This window comes from Haliotis rubra, unplaced genomic scaffold, assembly GCF_003918875.1.
Source record: "Haliotis rubra isolate DU_JTF1 unplaced genomic scaffold, ASM391887v1 Scf161, whole genome shotgun sequence".
Taxonomy (NCBI): domain Eukaryota; kingdom Metazoa; phylum Mollusca; class Gastropoda; order Lepetellida; family Haliotidae; genus Haliotis; species Haliotis rubra.
This window is the reverse complement of record NW_025765570.1, coordinates 23,374-45,433: the sequence shown is the minus strand read 5'-3', so window position 1 is coordinate 45,433 and position 22,060 is coordinate 23,374. Positions and strand designations below refer to the sequence as shown.

General features: G+C 41.3%; 1 protein-coding gene across 1 annotated transcript in view; it reads left to right on the top strand.

The window, feature by feature from the left end:
- The window catches only part of LOC124271516 (protein misato homolog 1-like), a 30,661-nt gene extending 11,687 nt beyond the window's left edge, over positions 1–18,974 (top strand). The window contains 6 exon segments of the mRNA XM_046706663.1: positions 119–271; positions 6,835–6,966; positions 7,360–7,503; positions 11,967–12,049; positions 12,732–12,847; positions 18,481–18,974. Of these exon segments, the coding sequence (XP_046562619.1) occupies positions 119–271; positions 6,835–6,966; positions 7,360–7,503; positions 11,967–12,049; positions 12,732–12,847; positions 18,481–18,692 (840 nt within the window). The 3' untranslated portion in view covers positions 18,693–18,974.
- The last annotated feature ends 3,086 nt before the right edge of the window (positions 18,975–22,060 follow it).

The following is a 22,060-nucleotide window of genomic DNA, read 5'->3' as shown; positions in this document are numbered from 1 at the left end:
ACATGTTATGACATTGAGGTAGCCAGACAAGAAAACAGAATTAAAGATTTGTAATTAGATTTTCCATAAGAGTGAAATATGAATGAAATGATTTTTAGCAAACAGAGATCTGTTTCAGACTGTTCGCCAGCGTGCCAATCGAATCATCAACAGCGCATTCTGTCTAGACAAGGGAAGTAACTTTAGCTCTCTGTTTGTCCCCATGTCTCTGGCCGGCTCTCTGTGGAAGAAGATGGGGCCATCTCGAGACTTTCCCCATCTCAGCTACAAGGTAGGAGGCTGTAGGGCAGAAGATGGATCTACAAGTACAACATCATTGTAGAATTATATAGTACATAATATGTTTCCAGTATGAGTGGGTTTTAATACAAATTAACATGGAAGTGTCATGGTATCCTCCATGTTATGTTATAAGCTAACAGGGAGAATGGCCCTTTGGGGAGTTTAGGTCATAGTAGGATACTCCAGGTTGTCTCCATGGTAGCAGTTCCAGGTCCTGTCCCACGAATCTCACCACCAAGGTGATTGTAACTCACATACTCTGTGATTGCCATAGGACACAATAGCTTGTGGAATGGGACCCAGGTATGTGAGTTTAGGATATGTTTCCTTACTTCATGCTTGTCTCACTGTGGGTCAAAGTAAGTCCACACCATACATACTTATTACGAGGGATTTACGGGACAAGAATTCCTGCCCTATACACATAAAAATTGAGCATGGTTGAACAAAATTTATTAGTCCCATAGGGATGCAGAAAAAGTCCAAATACTTTTTGTGAAAAATTCCAATCAAGTAACAACAGGTTATCCCAGAGTTTGCTACTAGCCGGGTTATGGTATCATTTGCATTTTAATCACTGTAACAATGTGATGATCATGATACACAATACAATAAATGTAACTGAATTACAACAATATTACAACATAGTATTAGTAGTAATATTTAAGTGTCTGGGACCCCCATTTTGTAGTTCAGGACTCCTGAAAATGTCATTTCTCATTATAGATCACAGATGTTTGGAGACTGACTGAGTGGCATGAAGCCCATTTGTGGTGATCAGTGCTCATGTTTTGACTCACCTGTTTGATTCATCATTTATTTACAGTCTGCTGTGTTGTAGTTGAAACTATACACTACATTCACCATCTCACTTGTACTAATGCTGCTCCCTCACTCAACATTGTTCAGATCATATATCTTATTACAAGTATATCAAGTTTATTGTCTTTGTGCTGCTTGATACATAAAGGAATATTGGATTTAGTTTGGAAACTATTTTTGTGCATTGATGAATAAAGGTGGGGGTTTATAACTCGTATGTGTTGGGTAATATGATGCATTGATACATTCATATTTTTCCTTATCCTGACTCATGCTCAATGCTTGTCTCCTTCTTGCGAATGATAGTGGAACACTTGATATCCCTTGAAGTTCCCTACTAAAAAGTGGACGTAAAATCATCACTCACCAACGAGTAGTCTCCCTTGCTGCCTTTGGCGCCCTTTTTGGTCACATGACCAGCCATGTTTTGTCACTCTCTCCTTCTTCGCCCTTGAGGACGGTTGTGAGAGCACTTGGGTTCCTATATGGCACATATCCTTTTCTATTTTGGACCTTTTACATCTAAATGGCAGCTGTATATGGTTTTGGATTGTATATGATCAAATGTTTTGATATTATGTCTAAATTATACGTTGTTTGCCATGTTTTTCATCTGGTTTACAATTGATGAAAACTTGTATTCGTTGTAGGTACCGGCTGTCTGTGGCTGACCCGCATATATTATGTCCTGATTGCACAACTACATGTTCTTCCAGCTATCGCTGTAAACATTGTCAGAAACTAACTACTTTTGAATTTAATAACTACCTTTTTTCTCTTCATAGACGTGCAAAGGACTGGGTAAGAAGGTATTCACAAGTCATGTCTGGTAAATCGAGTGATTGCGCTGATAACCGTGTGTTAACTACTGATGCTGATGTTCATAATTCCAGTGAATTGCCGAGCGTTTTACGAGGGCAGGTCGCTGTTCCAGTGATGAACTCCGCCTCGAATAAGTAGAGATCGTCGTCAACGGAGCTGTCTTCATCGCAGACGAAGAAGACGAGATCTTCTTCAGCGCAGAAGAAGAAGTCTACAGCTCCAAAGACTTCGTCGAAGTTTCTTCACAGTTCTACGCAGAAGACGAGATCCTTCACTGCCGATATTGTACCTCCGGAAGAAGCAGACGTGTATGATGATCCCCCCCATCATCATACCTGAAGTCACAGTCGTCAGCAAGAAGACGAAGCCTGCTTCAACAGCTACATCGGCAACAATGTCAGCGCAGACATTGACAGAAGACCTTCTATCAACGCAGACATCGGGTACCAGAGATAGCAGCAGTGTCAACTCTTCTCAAGTGCAGCGTACCTTAGAAGAGGCCTCATCGTTCTCAGAAGCATCATCAACCCTGCAGCAGTCTCAGCTTCCACCCGGGGCTGTTTATGCAACAGTTTACAGATCAGATGATGTCAATGATGGAATGTTGCTTCGCGCAGGAGAAATCTGCTACGAAGACCACTATGATGACTACTAGCCTGCGTAAAGATTCAGCAGTCTCTCCACACACTTGGGAGAGGAGGGAAGCCTGCGTGAAGGCTCACGCATCCGACGATCTTCTCCGTCTGAAGTTAGGAGCCTGGACAGTGCTACCGGCGTCAGCTCAGACTTAGACGTCCCTGAAGGAACCGCTAAGAATTCTCCACGTTGAGGCAGATCGAAGCGTTCTCCCGAACCCTACAGAAGTTGTAGATACAGATCGTCATCACCGTCGGACTTAGACTCACATCGGTAACCTGCATGCAGGCACTCCACATCTCACAGAGGGGAGATTACGTCAATCAGCCTTTGTGAAGGCCTAGAGAGATATCTCAAGACTCGAGGAGGAATACATGGTCACATCGGGACCGTTCACCTGCACGCAGCTCTACATACAGAGACTCACAACATTATGGATCTTCAGATAGGAACATCCGATGAAACACTGAAGATGAATTTTCATCTCATGGGCTTACAAGATATCAAGGGGCCAGTTAACAGCATTGTCGCAGTTCCTCAGCGAGAGATCGGTTACGGTCAACTTTACAGAACAATAGGCTGACGACTACAGTAAAGATTATAAAGTTGAAGAATACAGTCACAACAGACAGGGAACAGTCTGCTTACAGTCACAACAGACAGGGAACAGTCTGCTTACATTGGTACTACGCAGCGAAGTTTTCGCTCGCTTCCACTCAGCCATCTATACACATGTTCACTCGTGTAACTCCGGCACAAGCCGAACAGAGAGGTTACGGACAAGGCTGAGTGTTGATGAAGAAATCAACGACTGCACAAGATTCTATGAGGATCAATTACCTGCAACACCGGTGATGTCCAATCTGTAATCTGATTGGTCCATGAGAGACAACGCCCTCCGCAGAACTCGGTCATAGTCACGTGCCAAGAAGTCGTCTACAGTTGTACACAACTCTTTCAACGTGGGAAAGGCTCCATTTACAGTCCAGTTAGCAGGGTACAGCGTGGTTCGACTATCTTCATGGGTCATATCTGGGGACTTGCAATGACAAGCGTGAGATGGTTTCTGCTCACGGCTTAGACTTCCCATCGATTGCAGTCCCAGTACATCATAGATTTTTGCTGATCTAGAGACGACGTATTATGCATCATCGATGCACATTGTTCAGATTCTGGTGACAACATCTTCATTACATATTACCGGAAGATTGATGAGACAAGCTTCTAGCCATGATTCCAGAATCAATCATCTCTCCGCTTCCATGACGGACATGGCAAGGGCTCTTAGATCCACATACCTACAACGTAGGACATGATTGCAGTAGATGGCTAGTAATCTCCTAATCGGAGTTGGAACCAAAACAGGATCTTCAATTTCTGGGAATATGGCTCATCACACCACAGAATCACACGGTCGTCCCAGAGGATCGTTGGGTCAAGATACAACATATGATATCTCAAGCAATGCTCTCTCCGTTGACACTACATGCTTGGCAAAGCATGCTCGGTCTACTCACCTCAGTTCAAGACATGACTCGCAGAGGGAGATTACAGCTGCGCCCACTACAATATTTGTGAACGCCCGTCTCAACAGTTTGGATCCACTGATACTACTGGACAGCCTGAAACCATAACTCCTATGGTGGACTCCGAAGTCAAATGGTTGCGGAGGAACCTTTTTGTCAGAGCCGGCTTGCAACACTCATCTCTATGTGGATGCATCACTACAAGGATGCGGTGCTCACCTCGACATCGAAGTGGCAGCAGGAAAGTGGTCGAGTCAGGATCAAATTCTGCACATCAACTTGTTGGAGATGAAAGCAGTGATCAACGCTTTACAACACTGTTACAGCGTACTAAGGAACGCAAGGCTCATGGTGCACACGGACAACTCTGCTAAAACTCAGCTTTCTCCTGTTCAGCATCGTCAACGACCTGAACATCTACATGAAGGCATGTCACATTCCAGGAGCAAAGAATGTCATAGCAGACGCCCTATCTCGTCCACTACAACCATCCCTGACGGAATGGATGTTACATCAAGAAGTGTTCCTGTTCGTCATACAGACAGTAGGATCTCCGCTGATAGACCTGTTTGCAACAAAGTTCAACAAACAACTACCAACATTCATCTCACCGATTCCGGATCCTCAGGCATGGTCAACAGATGCTTTAAGCATCTCATGGGAAGGACTAAACACTTACGCGTTTCCACCTCCAGCACTATTACCACAAGTAATACAGAAAATCAAGCAGACGACAACGTTGCAACTGATTTGGGTCACGCCCTATTGGCCAGCGAGGGTATGGTTTCCCGTCCTCATACAAGAACTCGGAAGTCCAAACCTGAAACTACCAGAGTGGTTGAACCTGCTCATCCATCCACACACCAAGCAAGCTCACAGGAATCCGGCATTGTTCCAGCTACACGCTTGGAGCGTATCTTGCCTGAAGACTAGAGGGTACTCCGCCAGAGCAGTGAAAGCAGTGACACTGGCTCTACGCAGATTAACTCGCAACTTGTATGACGACAAGTGGCAGAGATTTGAACAGTATGCAATGAGGAAAGGCTTTACAGCGGTAAAGGCTACCCATCCTCAAGTGGTGGAATACTTGTGTCATTTGCGACAGACGAGACACTTAAAAGGTTCAACACTCTCAACTTACTTAGCTGCCCTCAGTACAGTTATCACAATGAAAACGGGTATCAAGATGACCAAAGTACCAGAGATTCTGGCACTACTACGCTCGTTCAAGCTGGAAGACCAACAAAAGAAATTCAAGCCTCCTGCCTGGGATCTCAACGTAGTTCTACAACATCTCACCAGTGACGCCTACGAGCCTCTAGAACGGACATCCTTTGAACTACTGACACAGAAAACGATGTTCCTGATCTCCCTAGCAACAGCAGCACGCATGTCAGAAATACATGCTCTGGACTTTGAATGAACACAATTTGAATCAAGACATCATGACATCGTACATCTAGGACTGAGATGGGACTTTATTGCCAAGAACCAACTGCCCGGCCAGCCTGACAGACAGTTCCACATCCCTGCACTCTCTACAGTCCTTGGGCAAAAGGATTCACAGGATTTATCACTAAAAGTCTACCCACAAAGGACAAAAACAAGGAGACAAAAATTCAAATGCCTATTCATCCCCCTTATCCACTGAGATGCCCACGAAGTCTCACGGACAACGATATCGATATGGATGAGAGCTGTTATACTAAGGGCCTACAAAGCAGCAGGACTTGAGCCTCCACGAGCCTCCAATCCCCACGAAGTCAGAGCCCTGGCGTCTACACTTGCTCTGCATGGAAACTGCTCGATTACAACAATAATGGAGGGCTGCTTTTGGAAATCGGACACGGTGTTTGCCAACCACTACCTCAGAGACATTGCCACCGAAAACGTCTCAGGCATTCACCAGTTTGGGCCACTTGCTGCAGTACAACAACTAATGGTTCCACAATGGCGCTGAGAAAAATGTCACCCTTTTATCACGTGACTTGTGAAAACCAATGCTCTGGAGAGCAAATGGTTAAAGTCCTTGCATACGTCTAGGACAGACTAGCATGAGTGATAGACCCTGTACTTGTATAGGACTTACTCGTACATGAAGAAGGGTCGTATCTCCACTTGATGCATGCATCAAGAGATGGAGTTGCAATAGATAACTAATGGAACATTAGTATATTTAAAATCCACACGAAAATGTCAGAAGTTTCGGAAGAAATCTGACAAGTTGTGGTTCCCCCCCGACTCATCAGATGGAAGTTGGAAAAACAGAATCATCAACAGTGCCGTCATAAGTTCCCATGGGGGGGTAATACAGGATGTAAAACAGCAGCCAGTGAATCCAGGAAGTGGCCTGACCCACCACCGATTCCGACTGATTCAGCAAGCATTTAGCATGAGTTAGGATAAGGAAAAATATGTAATTTTCTGAGTAAAATTGATATTTTATACTTATCCTGACTCATGAGGTCAACCCTCCCAACCTGTAAATCCAGGTGTCGGGCGTACAAATGGAGAGAGTGACAAACATAGCTGGTCATGTGACCAAAAAGAGTGCCAAAGGAAGCAAGGGAGACTACTCATGGGTGAGTGATGATTTTACGTCTGTTTTTTTAGAAGAGTACTTCAAGGGATTTCAAGTGTTCCACTATCATTCGCAAGAAGAAGGAGACAAGCATTTAGCATGAGTCAGGATAAGTAAAAACTATATTAGTCAGAAAATATTACATATTTCTAATTTCATTGTCAGGGGGAACTAGACTACCACACCAGTGGCATCATGGCAGCTTGTCTGGATACACTGTCTCTCCCGTACAGGCGTGAGGGCTTCGCAACACAGCTGGCTGATATCACAGCGTCATTCAACAATCTCGGGAGAAAGGTGCGTGTAAGCCAAGCATAAACATCACAAATATGTTAGTCTTAGATTGGATTTAAAGATATGAAAGTCACAACAGTCTCTGAGACTCTGTGGGAGACTGTACCCAGCCTTTGATCCTGCATATCATTTCAAATTAGTGTACAGACCATCAAAATCAGTTTTAAATCTTGCAAATTTTGTGTTCTATATTGTGTAGTTCTAGTTTCATGAGGAAAGAAGCTTATGTTTTATAGGTGGAATATTCCTGACTGCAGCATTACACAGCAAGCAGACAAATGTATTCACTAAATTGTGAGAAGAAAACAGTTGAGATGGCTTATGTTTTGTCACATAAGTGAGAGTTTGTTTCCCCATGTGACGTGAGTGTCTAAGCATCAGCCTTGTTTACTTCAGGTTGCAGCTGTCTACTCCAGCCTCCCCTTCCCTCTCACACCCCAGGGGACATTTGTTGAGAGTCTGATGTCCCACAAAGACCACCCACCCTGGTATTCCCTCACCCCCCATGTAGGCACCTGTCTTGACCCTACATGCAGTCCTGTGTGGTCAGGGGTGTACCAGACCACAAGATAACCAGGTGAGGAACTCCGGTTACACACATCTGTTTAACATGCATTAAACATGCATTCAAGTGAGTGAGTTTAGTTTTAAGCTGCTTTTAGCAATATTTCAGCAATATCATGGAGAGGGGGACACCACAAGTGGGCTTCACACATTGTACCGATTTGGGGATCAAAACCGGGTGTTTGGCGTGATGAGCGAACGCTTTAACCACTAGGCTACCCCACCACCCCTCATGTATTCAAAGGGTATTACATGCTAAGGAGAGTTTAGTTAAGAAGGAGGGTTTACATTTTAAACTCAAAGGAAAGTGTTTCATCTATCATAAATACTGAAAGACAAATGTGAGCCGACATTTATCAACAATTTTGTACTTTTTGGTTCAACAGGTTCCAAGCATCTCATTTACTACATCAGAACTTCCATGGATAATCAGAAATTTGTTGTGTTTGGGTGCTTGCTTATGCAGCTGGTGTCTGAGAGCTGCATCACTTTTGACTTTCCTTAACATGTTGAGCAGATCGGTGCTCATGCTGTTGATTACTGGATTGTCTGGTCCAGACTCAATTATTTACAGACTGCCGCCATATTGCTGAAATATTGCTGAGTGCAAAGTAAAACTAAACTCACTCACTCACTTAACATGTTGGGATATTACTGGAATGCCCCTCACAAATGGTGGGGGCGGTGGGGAAGCCTAGTGGTTAAAGCGTTGGCTCGTCATGCCGAAGACCCGGGTTCGCTTCCCATAATGGATACAATGTGTGAAGCCAATTTCTGGTGTCACCCGCCGTGATATTGCTGGTATATTGCTAAAAGTGGCATAAAACTAAACTCACTCACTCAATCACAAATGGCTTTAATCTTATGTCAGTCACTGTGAAGCTGGAATTGTTTCTGAAGCTGAAACTGAGCTGTATTCTGAGGCTGATTGTATTCGTTTCTTATGGCTGGAAACCATTTAGGTTGTGTTTGGGACTGAAACCGTTCTGTTCTCTGGATGGTGGATTCTGAAGTTTGACTGTCCTGGACATTTGTTTTTGAAACTAGAAACAGTTCAAGTTTTGTTGTAGAGGTTGTTCATCTCAGTGCAATAATGCACATGGTTTGCATGATCCTTGTGAAATATATGTGCACAGGGCTATGGATTTTTAGTGGGCAAATCCTCTAACTGCTTGTTTTGGAAACCATGCCAGCAAGCAGACCAGTCAGTTAAACATCCGAGGCCATCTTCTGGCATATCATTTAGGTGCTTCCTTGTTTAGTGCAGTGGTCACATGTGGTGGATCAATAATGGTCACAGATTCATGACATCATCATAAGACTCGATACTGACTTTTCTACACAACAAAGATCTTCAAACACGTTCAATACCTCTATGGTGTAGTTTGTACTACTTACCTTACTACACCACTAATCTCTGTGTCAGGTGTAATTTGTCAGGCATTTGTGGGCTTGACATCATCTAACTGTGAGGAGCTCAAGATGATGTTCATGGGTTCCAATAACGTTTTACAACAGTATGTCATTATTTCATATGACACTCGCAGAAGAATAGCCTATAGTTACACTTTCCCTGCATTCACGATATGACACTGTGTACCTCTTTGAGTGTATAGTATAGTTTACAACATAAAGCAGTGAGCGATAAATATATTGGGATCCCATGACAGTTTTGGGGACATGCATGGTTTCTTAAACAGACAAAAAACAAACCCAGAAAAATAATAATGCCCTGCCCTCTCACAGACTAGTGTGTCTTGATTGGCAGCTGATGGACTGGGTTGGAATGTTTTGTATTATAGCGTCCAACAATGTTTAAGATTTCATACTCTTGTCTGCCATCGTTTTATGTTATTGATTAATGAAGCATCCAGTGACAGGCATTTTCAACACAACTTCAATCCCTGTTTTGAGTTTCCACAGGATTTATACAGTGCGCACACAGTTGTGTTAGGTATTCATCTCTGTAAACACAAACAAACTCTTAACTCAATGAATATGCTGTTTGTATCCACAAGAGATCATATCTTTATAAAGTAAACTGATCCTGACTCATATTTATTGCTTATCTCCCTTTCCATACGAAGGTTAAGTGGAAACCTCTGTCCTAATGTTTCCAAGAACAGTCAAAACTTTACTCACCCCAATAGGGCCCCTTGCCGCTTCCTGCCACTGCATCCCAGGTGACCGTGGCCATATTGTCACTCTCTCCTCCATCGCCCACCTAGACGGTTGGGCTGGCACCTCGTTTACCTTCTACGGCCTTATACTCAATAAGGGCTCAAATTTTTGCGGTAGTTGGTCCTTCATATCCTTTGGCAATCATAACATTGTATTTGTAGTGAATTTAGCTGAGGATAACTCTCAGGAGAATCTCGACTCATCAATTTAGATGGAATTAGTGTCATGGAAGCAACTATATCACTAGGGCCAGCCTACGCCTCAGTTTAAGCCACCAGAAGTGGATGGGAAATTACTCACTGTTGAGTAACTCAAGTCTCAAACTTACAGAATAAACACCAGCTAGACAATATATGTGTTGTCTTAAGACAATTATTGGAACTCTGCTTAACGCACTCTAAAACCCACAATGGAGAGAGAACGTATCCCCTTATCAGTGGGATCACTTAGCATCGCCCTAAGCGGGACTCACTTTAAGGCGTCAACAAGATCTACTATCCTCGTGCCTTTGACCGACCTCTACATTAAGCCACTTTTACGCAACCATGGGCTGCTCCCATCATATTTGATTGCTCTTCATATCATACATCAAGGAGGTCACAGGATTTTAAGGACCAGTAAGTCAGTAAGACTATGAACTCTATGAATAAACGATCCATCAAAGACTTTACACCTGGAGCAACCCTTATTCAAATGGTTTTGGAGGATTATGTAAGCGGCGTAATTCTTACGCACACTTTTACTCAACCAGCTATTGCACCATATTTCATGGGGGCCCACCTGTTATAACACCGCTGACGTCACATGCTTGGGAGCTCATTGGTTTAGGACAGAAGCCAATGCCCTGCGCAGGCCTGATTTGCATATCATGTGTCAGCAAGCTCACTGGGTTGTAAATAAACCAGTTCTAGGAGGAATCACTTCAACTACAGCCTGAAAACAGCAAAGCCCTTTTCATTCTGTTGTCCTCAACATCCACCACACATCTCGCACCACATTATCCTTCTGGATGAGAGCCACCATCCTATGGGCTTACACCTTCGCTGGGTTACCGCCACTGACAGCTTTCAATCCACATGAGACACAGGCGTTAGCATCTACGATGTCTTTGCATAGTAACTGCTCTCTCCACGCCATTATGGAAGGATGTTTCTGGCGATCTGACTCGGTCTTCTCCTCCTACTACTCGGGATCTCTCAGTCAAGGACGTCTACGGCCTGTACCAGTTTGGACCCCTTGTTTCTCGCACAACAGCTGAGTACGACCCAACAACGCAGATAGGGAACGGTCCCACGCGGTTGCTGCTTCCCAGTACTTTCCTGAATATAAGTCTGAATTTGATGTCTGCCTTATGTTTTGATTGCCTATGGGTTAGAACTACTTCACTTAGTTTTATACTAAGACACGGAGATACTACCACCTCAGAGGTTGGACGAATCTGGAGCACGATTCTGTATCCCGATGTGGAAGAGTTAGACATTTCACGTGTTCTGACCTCTACTTTTCGAAGCAATTAAGTAAGCTTGAAAATCGTGGCGAAGTGACATCCTTTCTCGCTGAGCTGCATCCTTTTCCGGAGGTTGCGGACGAACACCTCATCGCTCGGGAGCACCCATCTCCCTGGGAGACGTTGTGCTTAGTAAGCCAAGGAGTTCAGAGGAACTCGTCACAGGCATAGGAGTTGCGCTAGTCGTAACAGGCCTCCCTTGTGCATCGCTATCTACGGTTGTTTCCAGTCTACACAGTTCTACTGTTCGCACTGACAAGACACAGGGTATCTGCGTCCAGCCGTCCGACCGTGGGATAAGTGCATACCGTGAGATAGGATAAGTTTAAAAATTTGGAAATTTTAAATATAAATTGTATATTTATATACTTATCCTATCTCACGCGACGGATTCCCGCCCATCCTCCCCGCCACGCAGATTCTCCAAGCTTGATATTCCAGTGGCTCCAAGAATGAGAATGATGATTCGGAGATAGTCACGTGGGTAGCTAGTGGTGCATGCCGCATGCTTTGCATGACAACTAGGAAGCTGTCTTATAATGAGGGTAGCATGGAGTGCTTGGGCGGATGGACAAGAGAGGCCAAGGGAAAAAAGTTTCCATCATTCCACTCAGTGTCGAATCAAGCGAGAGAAGTGCATACCGTGAGATAGGATAAGTATATAAATATACAATTTATATTTAAAATTTCCAATTTTATCATAAAAATTACATTTATGTATGTTTGTATTTAGATCTCAGCCGACACCTGACATCCCCGAATACTGACAGGCTGTTCCTCTCTCGCTGAGGTTCTCCACCTTTACCTGTCAGAGACATATCCACAGTCCCTTAAGTAAGTCACTCACAGTTGTCTGAAGGTTTCACCTGTGTCTTCGACTTTGATTATAACATGCCTCTGATTATAACTTCTCTCAAGAAGTTAATGGTTAATATTTATACTTCTTTTTCAAACATGATCATTAGGATGTGTTATAAAATGAGAATATCTGTTAAGAGAAAATATATGTGTTAACATCGATGTGCATACACATTATTTTCTTATGTTGTTCAACAGTTTTATTCACAATACAACATATTTTCTCTCCCATTAACATCTGTTTTTATACATATTCTGAAACATTTTTTTTCGTGTGCAATATTGTTTGTAAACGTCTTTTAACTTCCAAAGTGTTTTCGTGTTCAATTGCACATTTGGTTAAATGATTTGAGGCTGTATCATGTTTAGTTTCGAATGATTGCTGCTTTGACTAGTATGAACCATAACCTATCCTCTTTAAATGATAAAAATATTATAGTGAATAGAACTTTGATGGAATGCATTTAGCAGTGTTATGCCTTTTTTGATAGTTCATATTCATATCAAACCATTCTTATTGTTCCTAATAAATATAATCTTTTTGAGATAAACCTTTTGGAGATAAACCAAATAAGTTTGTATATATGATACAATGATGACAATTGTTTGTATACCAATGATGAAACGGATGCAGTTATATATGTTTCTCCTATTTCAGTGCTGGCTGTACAATGCGAGATGCTTGTAAAGTTGTCTCCCCTTACCCACATGTTTTCTCCAGCAACGTGTCCAGCAGTGGCTACATTTGTGATACAGACAGGCCATCATACCAAGGTAGCTACTAAAGTTGTCTCCCCTATTATATAGTGTAGGTTTCACTAGTTAACGGGTGTGTATACCATCCACACTGTCATAAGTCTTGATATCCTGCAGGCATGCAAGCCTTAGTACTTGATGATGATCTTTAGCACTTATACTTTCAATCAGTTTTATCTGACACCTCTCTATTTTCTATTTCATAGCAATAGCTTGACATCAAACGGTTGAAGCAGAATGATTTTTGCAGAGAAATTGTGGCTCTGCCTTACCTGGCACTATACCTTAGCTTCCCTTAATAGACTGTACTGGAATGGAATGATATTTGAAACAGATTTAAGTCTGTGCCAGATATGAGTTTTTCATGACCTTTTTTCACCAACCTGCAGTGTTGCCAGATTGCCTGCCCCTTAATAATTCATACCACAGTGATGATGAAAGGAATTTTGTGCCCTTTTTTCACCAACCTGCAGTGTTGCCAGAATGCCTGCCCCATTAATCCTCTCAATGCTACTGTCGAACCCATTCGACAGGGGAGCAGCAAAATGACATCCCCAAATTAAACTTGCAATAATTATTTAACAAGTCGGATTTACATGTCATTTGAATTATGTTTGGAAAGCATTAATTCTCAGCTGTCTAAACATCTTCAATTAGTTTATGTACCTTAAAATGAAACGCCCTCGAATTAAAATTTCTCGGCACACAGCCGCAAATAACGGCCATTGTGGACTTCAGGCACATCACGTCGAGTGGTACCCAGTCTAATATTTTCTTCATGACGAAATATTTTTTTATAATTTCATCAATATTTTTGTTCTTAGGTAAAGAGAAAACACTGAAGTTTCCCATTTTCTAAAAATTAGTAACTTTCGGTTTAATTATTTATAAACAAAAACAATCTAAATGTCACATCGCCGATTGGATGAATGGGAACGATCATGGCAATGGTGGTAAACAAACAACTCCACATGCATCGTGATACCGAAACAATTGTGCCATCCTTTTGATAGATCCAACTATTTTCGTTGGAATTAATTACATGGTCTGATTAGGTACATGTTATTGTCTTTGTCACAAAATTATCATATTTATCGAGTTTATAATGATTTTGTTTGACAAACCTTCCGACAAGGACATTGTTGACAGCCGTAGGTGACACGTGAAGGGCGTGGCCAAACTCGCTTTTTTTTAGGTGACAAGACATGAAGGATGTTTGAAATTACGCGTAGAATCTGAACTCAAAAACATTCAAAGAAAACGACTGAATACCTAAATAATGCAGCTCATGAAACATTATCACAATATTTGTAATTGTACCCACCCTTGGTGAAACCGGAAGCACGTACAGCACGGCACTCATGGAAGTAAAATACGTACGAGTTGGAAAACGACCATTGATACATTTTCTAAATTGATTCAAATTCCGTAAAATCCAAAATGAATAGTAGAATTAACTTTTCAATCCCCTTCAATTGGTTACTGTTAGCTGTTTTTAACAGTAATTGTCATTTTTTGCTTTCATTGTATATTTTGTCCCCTAATATTGCCGCCAGTGCGTAGATCTTTATGTTTACAAATTCAAAGTCGTAATGGATCTCGCGGTCGGTGATTTTCGAATAATTTAATGTTCTGACACGGGGAAATATTATAAAATGTCAGTATGTCATAACAATAACTTAATATTTTCAGTCACAAATTACTAGTATCATTTCTGCCGTTGCTGTAACAGTATAATTAGCAGAAAATATTATCATTTGATGAAAACAGAGACAATATACATGTAATTAATTATATGGTCTCTGATGAAAGTCAACAGGCCTCATATTCTGTTAAAATTAAAGCAAATAGAAATCTTACCTTAGTATCTTTCCTTTGGGTTTTTAGAGCAATAACATAAGTGTCTCATAGTGATATGCTCGTATGACTACAGTATGTCTACTGAACTTTCAAGGATTGTTGCTGTGTGCTGAAGTGTCTGATAGTGATATGCTCAATGGATTAGCTCCAAACTGACTACAGTATGTAAATTGCCCCTGCCATCATAAAACAAAATATGTCAAGAACAATCTTGATTCACAACATCATCACTATGAATTACAAACATGCAAAATCCTGTCAGCACTGCTCCAAACCAGTTTGTTCAGTCTGTTTCCCAGATGAGGGTCTGTATGTATTTGATATTGTCATTGCCTCAAATGATATGCATGGGTCACTTGACCAGTATTTTTAGAAAACAAATGGACACACATCAAACAATGTGAAGAACTACTAGATAGAATTGAAACTTTGAAACTGCAACATAATTATTTCAATTTTGCTCCTACTTGGAGAACAAATGATGTGCTGTTTGGCTGTTTTAATGACTAAAACAAATACCGATTTTGAGTGAAATGCATTCACACAGACTATGACTATTTTTGTATCTCGTCATTCCAAATTTTAAGAAATCCATTTACATTACATTCTTACTACTGTAGATCTGATTTCATCCGTTTCTGTGATAGGAAAAATGATGTTGTCATATACAATGTTGGCCTATACTTATGCCATGTACAGAAATTGATAAACTCCAGGATGTAGAGCTGCAAAGGTTATATTGCACACCCACTAAACACAGTGTCAATCTGATTGTATTATGGGCGAGGGCCTCTTTACTGAATAAATACTGTCTGTGATAATAAATAATTCACAAAACAAAGAGTTACTGTTGAAAACAAAAGTAGTTCATCACCCATCTGTATTTGAGGTATATATTAGCAAGATAATGTATTGAAACAATACACAAAATAATAAGAAACATCTATCCATATATTTTATGGTATAGTTGTTTTAAATAATTATGTAAAATTGTTAGTTTTCCACATCACTGAAAGACAGTAATTGATAATTGGTTATTTACAATTTGCTAATGCATTTGATAAATCCTTATAGTGTCTTTACCCGTGACCATTTGGGAGAGAAAAATAGTTATCATATTATTAATAACAATAAACATATGAAAATACATGAAAATGTCTAAAGTTGTAACCAGCTGTGAAACATTAAGCATTACAAATCTGTCATCAGTATTCACCAAGGATTTTAATTTATTGCATAAATTTATACTGTAAATTTAATTCAAATTTTTCTGAAGCGAGACTATAAATTTGGCATACATGTAATATGACCGCACAATTCATTAAATCATCACTAATTTCACGTGAGACTATAATTGACACTATATTTTAGTATATAATATAATACATATGCATCATGTATCATATTTTATCACAATAAGAAAAGCATCAATGTTATTTTGAAACAAATTATGTCACGCCTATTTCCGCGCACCTGTTGTTGATGCCGATGTTTGTAAACGTTGCTGCATCGGACAAAGTAAAAAAACAAACAAACTAGCATCAACATACATCCTCACTATTATGTTTCTTATCTGCATATTCAGTGTAGAATGTAGTGGTTGTCCTAATATCAAGAAATGTTCAAATAAAAGATACTGAGAAACTTGCATGTGGAGTGTTGATCAACTACTGTTTCCGGGTCACGGGAGTATACAAGGTCAAACTGGTTCCGTGATATTGCCAATTATATAGCCAAAAACAACATGGTTTTTTATCCCCCTGCCGCATGTTTACGCGCAAAGCGGGGGATATAGCATTAGGCTCCGTCCGTCCGTCTGTACGTACGAATTGGAATATCTTAAGAACCGTTGACTGGATTCTTTTCATATTTGGTACCTAGGTTCATCACAGTAAAAGAAAGGTCCCAGTCAAGTTTAGTGACCTTGACCTTCATTTCAAGGTCACAAGGGGACTTCAACGTTTTACCCTTGTCGCGCGAGATATCTCTAGAACTGATCTCTGGATTTTCTTCATATTCAACACCAAGCTTTATCTAGGGAAGGCGCAGGGTCCAGTCAATTTTGGTGACCTTCACCTAATTTTCAAGGTCATGGCGACACTTTGAAGATTTCAACATGTTGAGCTGCATGTCAAGCTTGTCAGTGAGATACCTCAAGAACCGTTCACTGGATTTTCCTCATATTTGACTCCAAGCTTCATCTAGGGAAGGTGCAAGGCCCAGTTGATTTTGGTGACCATCAAATAATTTCAAGGTCACGGTGACACTTTGGAAATTTCAGCATGTTAAACTGCATGTTAAGATTGTCAGCGAGATATCTCAAGAACAGTTCACTGGATTTTCTTCATAGACTTTCAAGACTTCCCTTGAATGTTTTTCAATAAGCAATTTCTTTATTACTATTTTTGTATATTTCATACACTAAGACATTCATGTCAAGGTCAAAGTGATTCTTGAAAATATTTGAACAACTACAGAGCAAGATATCAAGAGAGGTTGACTGGTCATGTTTTTGTTGACATTTAACTTCAACTATAATTACAACCTTCACTTTCATTACTTTTTAAGTTTGATTTGATCATTTGCGGCGGGGGATTATGTCACCTTAGTGACAATGCTTGTTTCCTGTGAGCTATGATTAATCATTCTAAATAGTGATTTGTGTTAAATTTGGGTTTGCCAGACGAAATATCTTCAAATTTACTGTGTATTCAATAACAAAGATCACATCCCCTGTCTGTGACATCACATCCGGTGACCTTACAAGAAAACAAGTTAGATTTCGCGATCTTCATTTTCGTTTCTCTCTTGTCATATGAAACTGAAAATGATAAATGAGACACTTGTAGAATGAGAAATTCTTGCTCCAGATACCTGTTTGGCCTCAGTACCACAGAACCTTTCACCATTTTTGGTGGTTTTCGTCTGGAGGGTCATTCTTCCGTCAAGCACCTTATGAATCACTTGAGTCTGCATTTTGAGGACCTTTCTATCAAGATATGCTTTCCTCTGGCTCTCACCAAGGCAGCCATAGTTAGCAAGATTCATACACTGGATGTTTCAAAGGTCAGTTTCAAAAAGCAGTCCAGGGGCATGATCTTTGGTGATTTACCAAAAACCAAGCCAGGCCAGCTTGATTTCTGGTTCCACTTACTGTCCTTCTCTGAGATAGTAAGCCCAGGGAATGACCACAACTAGCACTGGGCCCATCTGGGCCCTATGCCAATATCGGTGCTGGTCTCCGACCATGTCATCGCTGAAGTGATGTTTAACACAATACCATTTTGGCCCTGTTCGGCAGTACTTCAAGCTTATCTGTTGGCTGATCTGCTACACCCAGAAGCCCACAACTGACATGCGAAATAAGCCTTGTTGTCAAGGATGGCCCTCCATGCAAACAGCTTCGTTAGGATCATCATGAAGGGTTGCTTCTGCCATTCTGGCACTACTGTCCATGCTGCGTCTGCCGTCATATGCTGAAGAATATGAGGGATTATCGGTCAAAGGTAGATAACTCTGGGGTATTTGGGCATTTACTTCAATCTGTATCTCCGTTCTAGGAATATCTGTTTGGCTAAGGTAGGGAAGTTGAAGCATTGTAGCATCAGGTAAGTATTAAAACATTGCATTTTCCATTGCTCATTTCTGATGATTGATTAATATGCTAACATAGGTTTAATATACTGAATTTTCTATATAACAGGAATGATTCTAATAGCTTTTGGCCAAAACAATGCAATGTCGAATTTTAACTCAACATTCATGCAATTCCTTCACCAATTTTGTTTCAGGTGTGGAGTCAGTTCCTGTAATGACGTCTCTTCAGTCCAATGACAGTGTTTACAACCTGACCAGCAGTCTCCACAATGAGGCATCCCGCTTCAACATCAAGAAGCACCATCACTACCTTGAGGCAGGGTTGGAGGAGGACGAATACCGAGAGACACTGGACAATGTGTCCACACTGGGGCAGTGCTACAAGACAGACACATCCATATCCTGACACCTGCTGCAACATCCTGGACAGAACTATGAACTGCAGTCCAGTGTTTAATACAGAAACAGGCTCCATAACCTGATATAACGAGATGCTGCTTTGCTGTTATCAGCTGGAACTGGTTTCTTAAAACCAACCATCAATGTCCAAATGGTGATCCATGCATGCGTGTCCAGTGTTTGGAAATTGGATTGATCTTGGTTTGTTTTTTTGTCTGTATTTGAAACTAGGGACTCCGTAAACCTTGAGCTTTTAACAAAGTGTCCAAGGCATAGTTTTAAATGCTGAGAGTAGTTTTTCTATTATTATTATTATTCCACCGTTTCTGTTACAATCATAACTCAAGAACCGGTGATCAGAATCTCTTCACAAAAAATCTACAAAGTGCATCTGGGTTCAAGGTTCTAGGCTCAAGGACAAAGGGCAGAAAATTCAAACTTAATTAAAATAAGTCCAATATTCTCCCAAACTACTGGTCCAATGATTTCCAAATTTCTAGTACAGGAATCACATTCCTTTCAATTTCAAGTGTAGGACCCACATGGCTAAATGGCACCGTTTGTCAGCCATATTAGATTGAAGTCTTTGACTGTATTTGTCACCATGTTTCTGAGTATGTGTCTCCCATAATGTGCTGAGCTCAAACCTTCAGATCCAGAGCTTCCACAATTTCCATACTTTGTGTCCTACTACTACACGGCACATTGAGCACAAAAAGTGCCGACATGTGCCTTGGATGGATGCCATATTGAGTCCTACTCCTGGGCCAAAGTTCTCTTCAAAGACTTCTTCAGGGAAACTGAACAAGGATAAAACTTGAAGAATGTGGATCTGATGTCACGTTTGGCTGCTGAACAGTTTCTGTTCTGTCAGAGTGTCTTCGTCTGATACAGGAGGTCCTGCTAATTCCAGAAAGTGTCAAGAAAGTTAAGAAAGTGTAATCCCAAATATAACATTTGTTTGATTTTGGTATTTGGGTTCAACTTCAGTGACATCAGCAATTCCTTCTTGTGACACAAGGTGACTTACTATTGTATGCTTTCTCATTTGTTGAGCAGAATTTCAGTTTCCAAAGGGATATTTGCTACAATGATATTTACGGAACAGTTGTCCAGCCTTTGCATGTGTTAGTGATCTGTGCCAGCAGTGGGGCAGGAGAGTCACTCCTTTTCACTTATCTGCGATGGGTACAATGTGTGAAGCCCATTTCTGGTGTCTCCTGCTGTGATTTTGCTGGAATATTGCTAAAAACGGCATAAAACCATACTCACTCACTCACTCACTTATCATCACTAGTAATTCATAAACATGCCCATGCCAAGTGGTACAATGGAGACCTGTTTTTAGCAAAGATTTATCATGATTTTGGAAAGAGTTTGTCAGCCTGTTTCTTTAACTAATCATCAACTAATACAGATCATCAACTAATATTCCTTGCGACGTGTTTGTCACATGGAATCTATTTTTCCATGTTTGGTTGCCAAAGTTGAAACATGCACACATGAATTACTTGTCCCCTGCTTTTCATGGCAATATATAATTCTGGTCCATGACAATGCAATCTGGTGACTGAAACATGCACACATGAATTGTTACTTTTCATGGCATATAAATGTCCACCTGAGAACACATTACCATTCAACGGTCCACGCACACAGTGTACACATGCTCAGAATACTCATGTTTACTTGGGGAATTTAACATACAGTCAAGCCCGAGAGCACATTCAGGAAAACACAATATTACACATGGTTATGCCACGTAATCACATAAAACAGGTGCGACAGACACGTGAAGCTCATCAAAATTATTTCAGTTTAGGTTCCTGTATCCAAGGCCACCTGATAAGGTTGGTTGGTTGGTTTGTTGCTTAACGCCACACTCAGCAATGTTCCAGCTACATGGCGGCAGTCTGTAAATAATCAAATCTGGACAGACAATCCAGTGACCAACAGCATGAGCACCGATCTACACTATTGGGATATGATGACGTGTCAACCAACTCAGCGAGCCTGACCACCCGATCCCGTTAGTCGCCTCTAACAATAAGGATGGGTTACTGAAGGCTAATTCTAACCCAGATCTTCACGGGTCTCCACCTGATAAAGATTATGTTCTAGATATATATAAAAGTAATAAATGAGCGACCAAATTGCACAGCTTGAGGGGATGTACAATGTGAGTGAGTGAGTTTAGTTTTACGCCACACTCAGCAATATTCCAGCTATATGGCTGCGGTCTGTAAATAATCGAGTCTTGACCAGACAGTCCAGTGATCAACAGCATGAGCATCGATCTACGCAATTGGGAACCAATGGATGTACAATGCAACAGTGTCAGTATCATATAAATTCTGACATGTGATGGAGACATGTTCCACTGACTATCCTGATGGAGACATGTCATGGCTACTGGGTAACTTTCCTGTTGTAGAGACATGTCATAGCTACTGGGTAACTTTCCTGTGGTAGAGACATGTCATAGCTACTGTGATGGAGACACGCCATGGCTACTGGGTAACTATCCTGTGATGGAGACATGTCATAGCTACTGGGTAACTATCCTGTGATGGAGACATGTCATGGCTACTGGGTAACTATCCTGGGGTGAGACATGTCATGGCTACTGGGTAACTATCCTGTGATGGAGACATGTCATAGCTACTGGGTAACTATCCTGTGATGGAGACATGTCATAGCTACTGGGTAACTATCCTGTGATGGAGACATGTCATAGCTACTGGGTAACTATCCTGTGATGGAGACATGTCATGGCTACTGGGTAACTATCCTGTGATGGAGACATGTCATGGCTACTGGGTAACTATCCTCATATGGCTACTGGGTAACTATCCTGTGATGGAGACATGTCATGGCTACTGGGTAACTATCCTGTGGTGGAGACATGTCATAGCTACTGGGTAACTATCCTGTGATGGAGACATGTCATGGCTACTGGGTAATGAATTCCTCGACTTTTCTGCAAAACCCATTTGCATGCAAAGCGCAGTTCTAATTGTTCCTTCACAGACAGCTACAGTTCCTCTATATCAGTCACATCCAGCCTTAAGTTTTCTAAACCCTTCTGTTTGTTTTTAGAAAACAAGAATACTGGGGTTTCGCCTCCAGTCACCAACAGTCAATTTTCTGGCCTACCTGCGCCTCCCTGGTGCTCAGTGCTATATCGGATATCCATTTGCAATATTTTTCAAAACACGATAAACAGTGGACAAAGGGATGCCTGTTCTACTTCACATCACTTTAACTGATCTGATGTCCTTGTTATAATACTCATAAAATCAACTTCCTCTTCTCTAGATCATCCCTACTGAGGATCACTGAAAATGTCGTCTGCTAGCTGCAAGTAAACAAGGG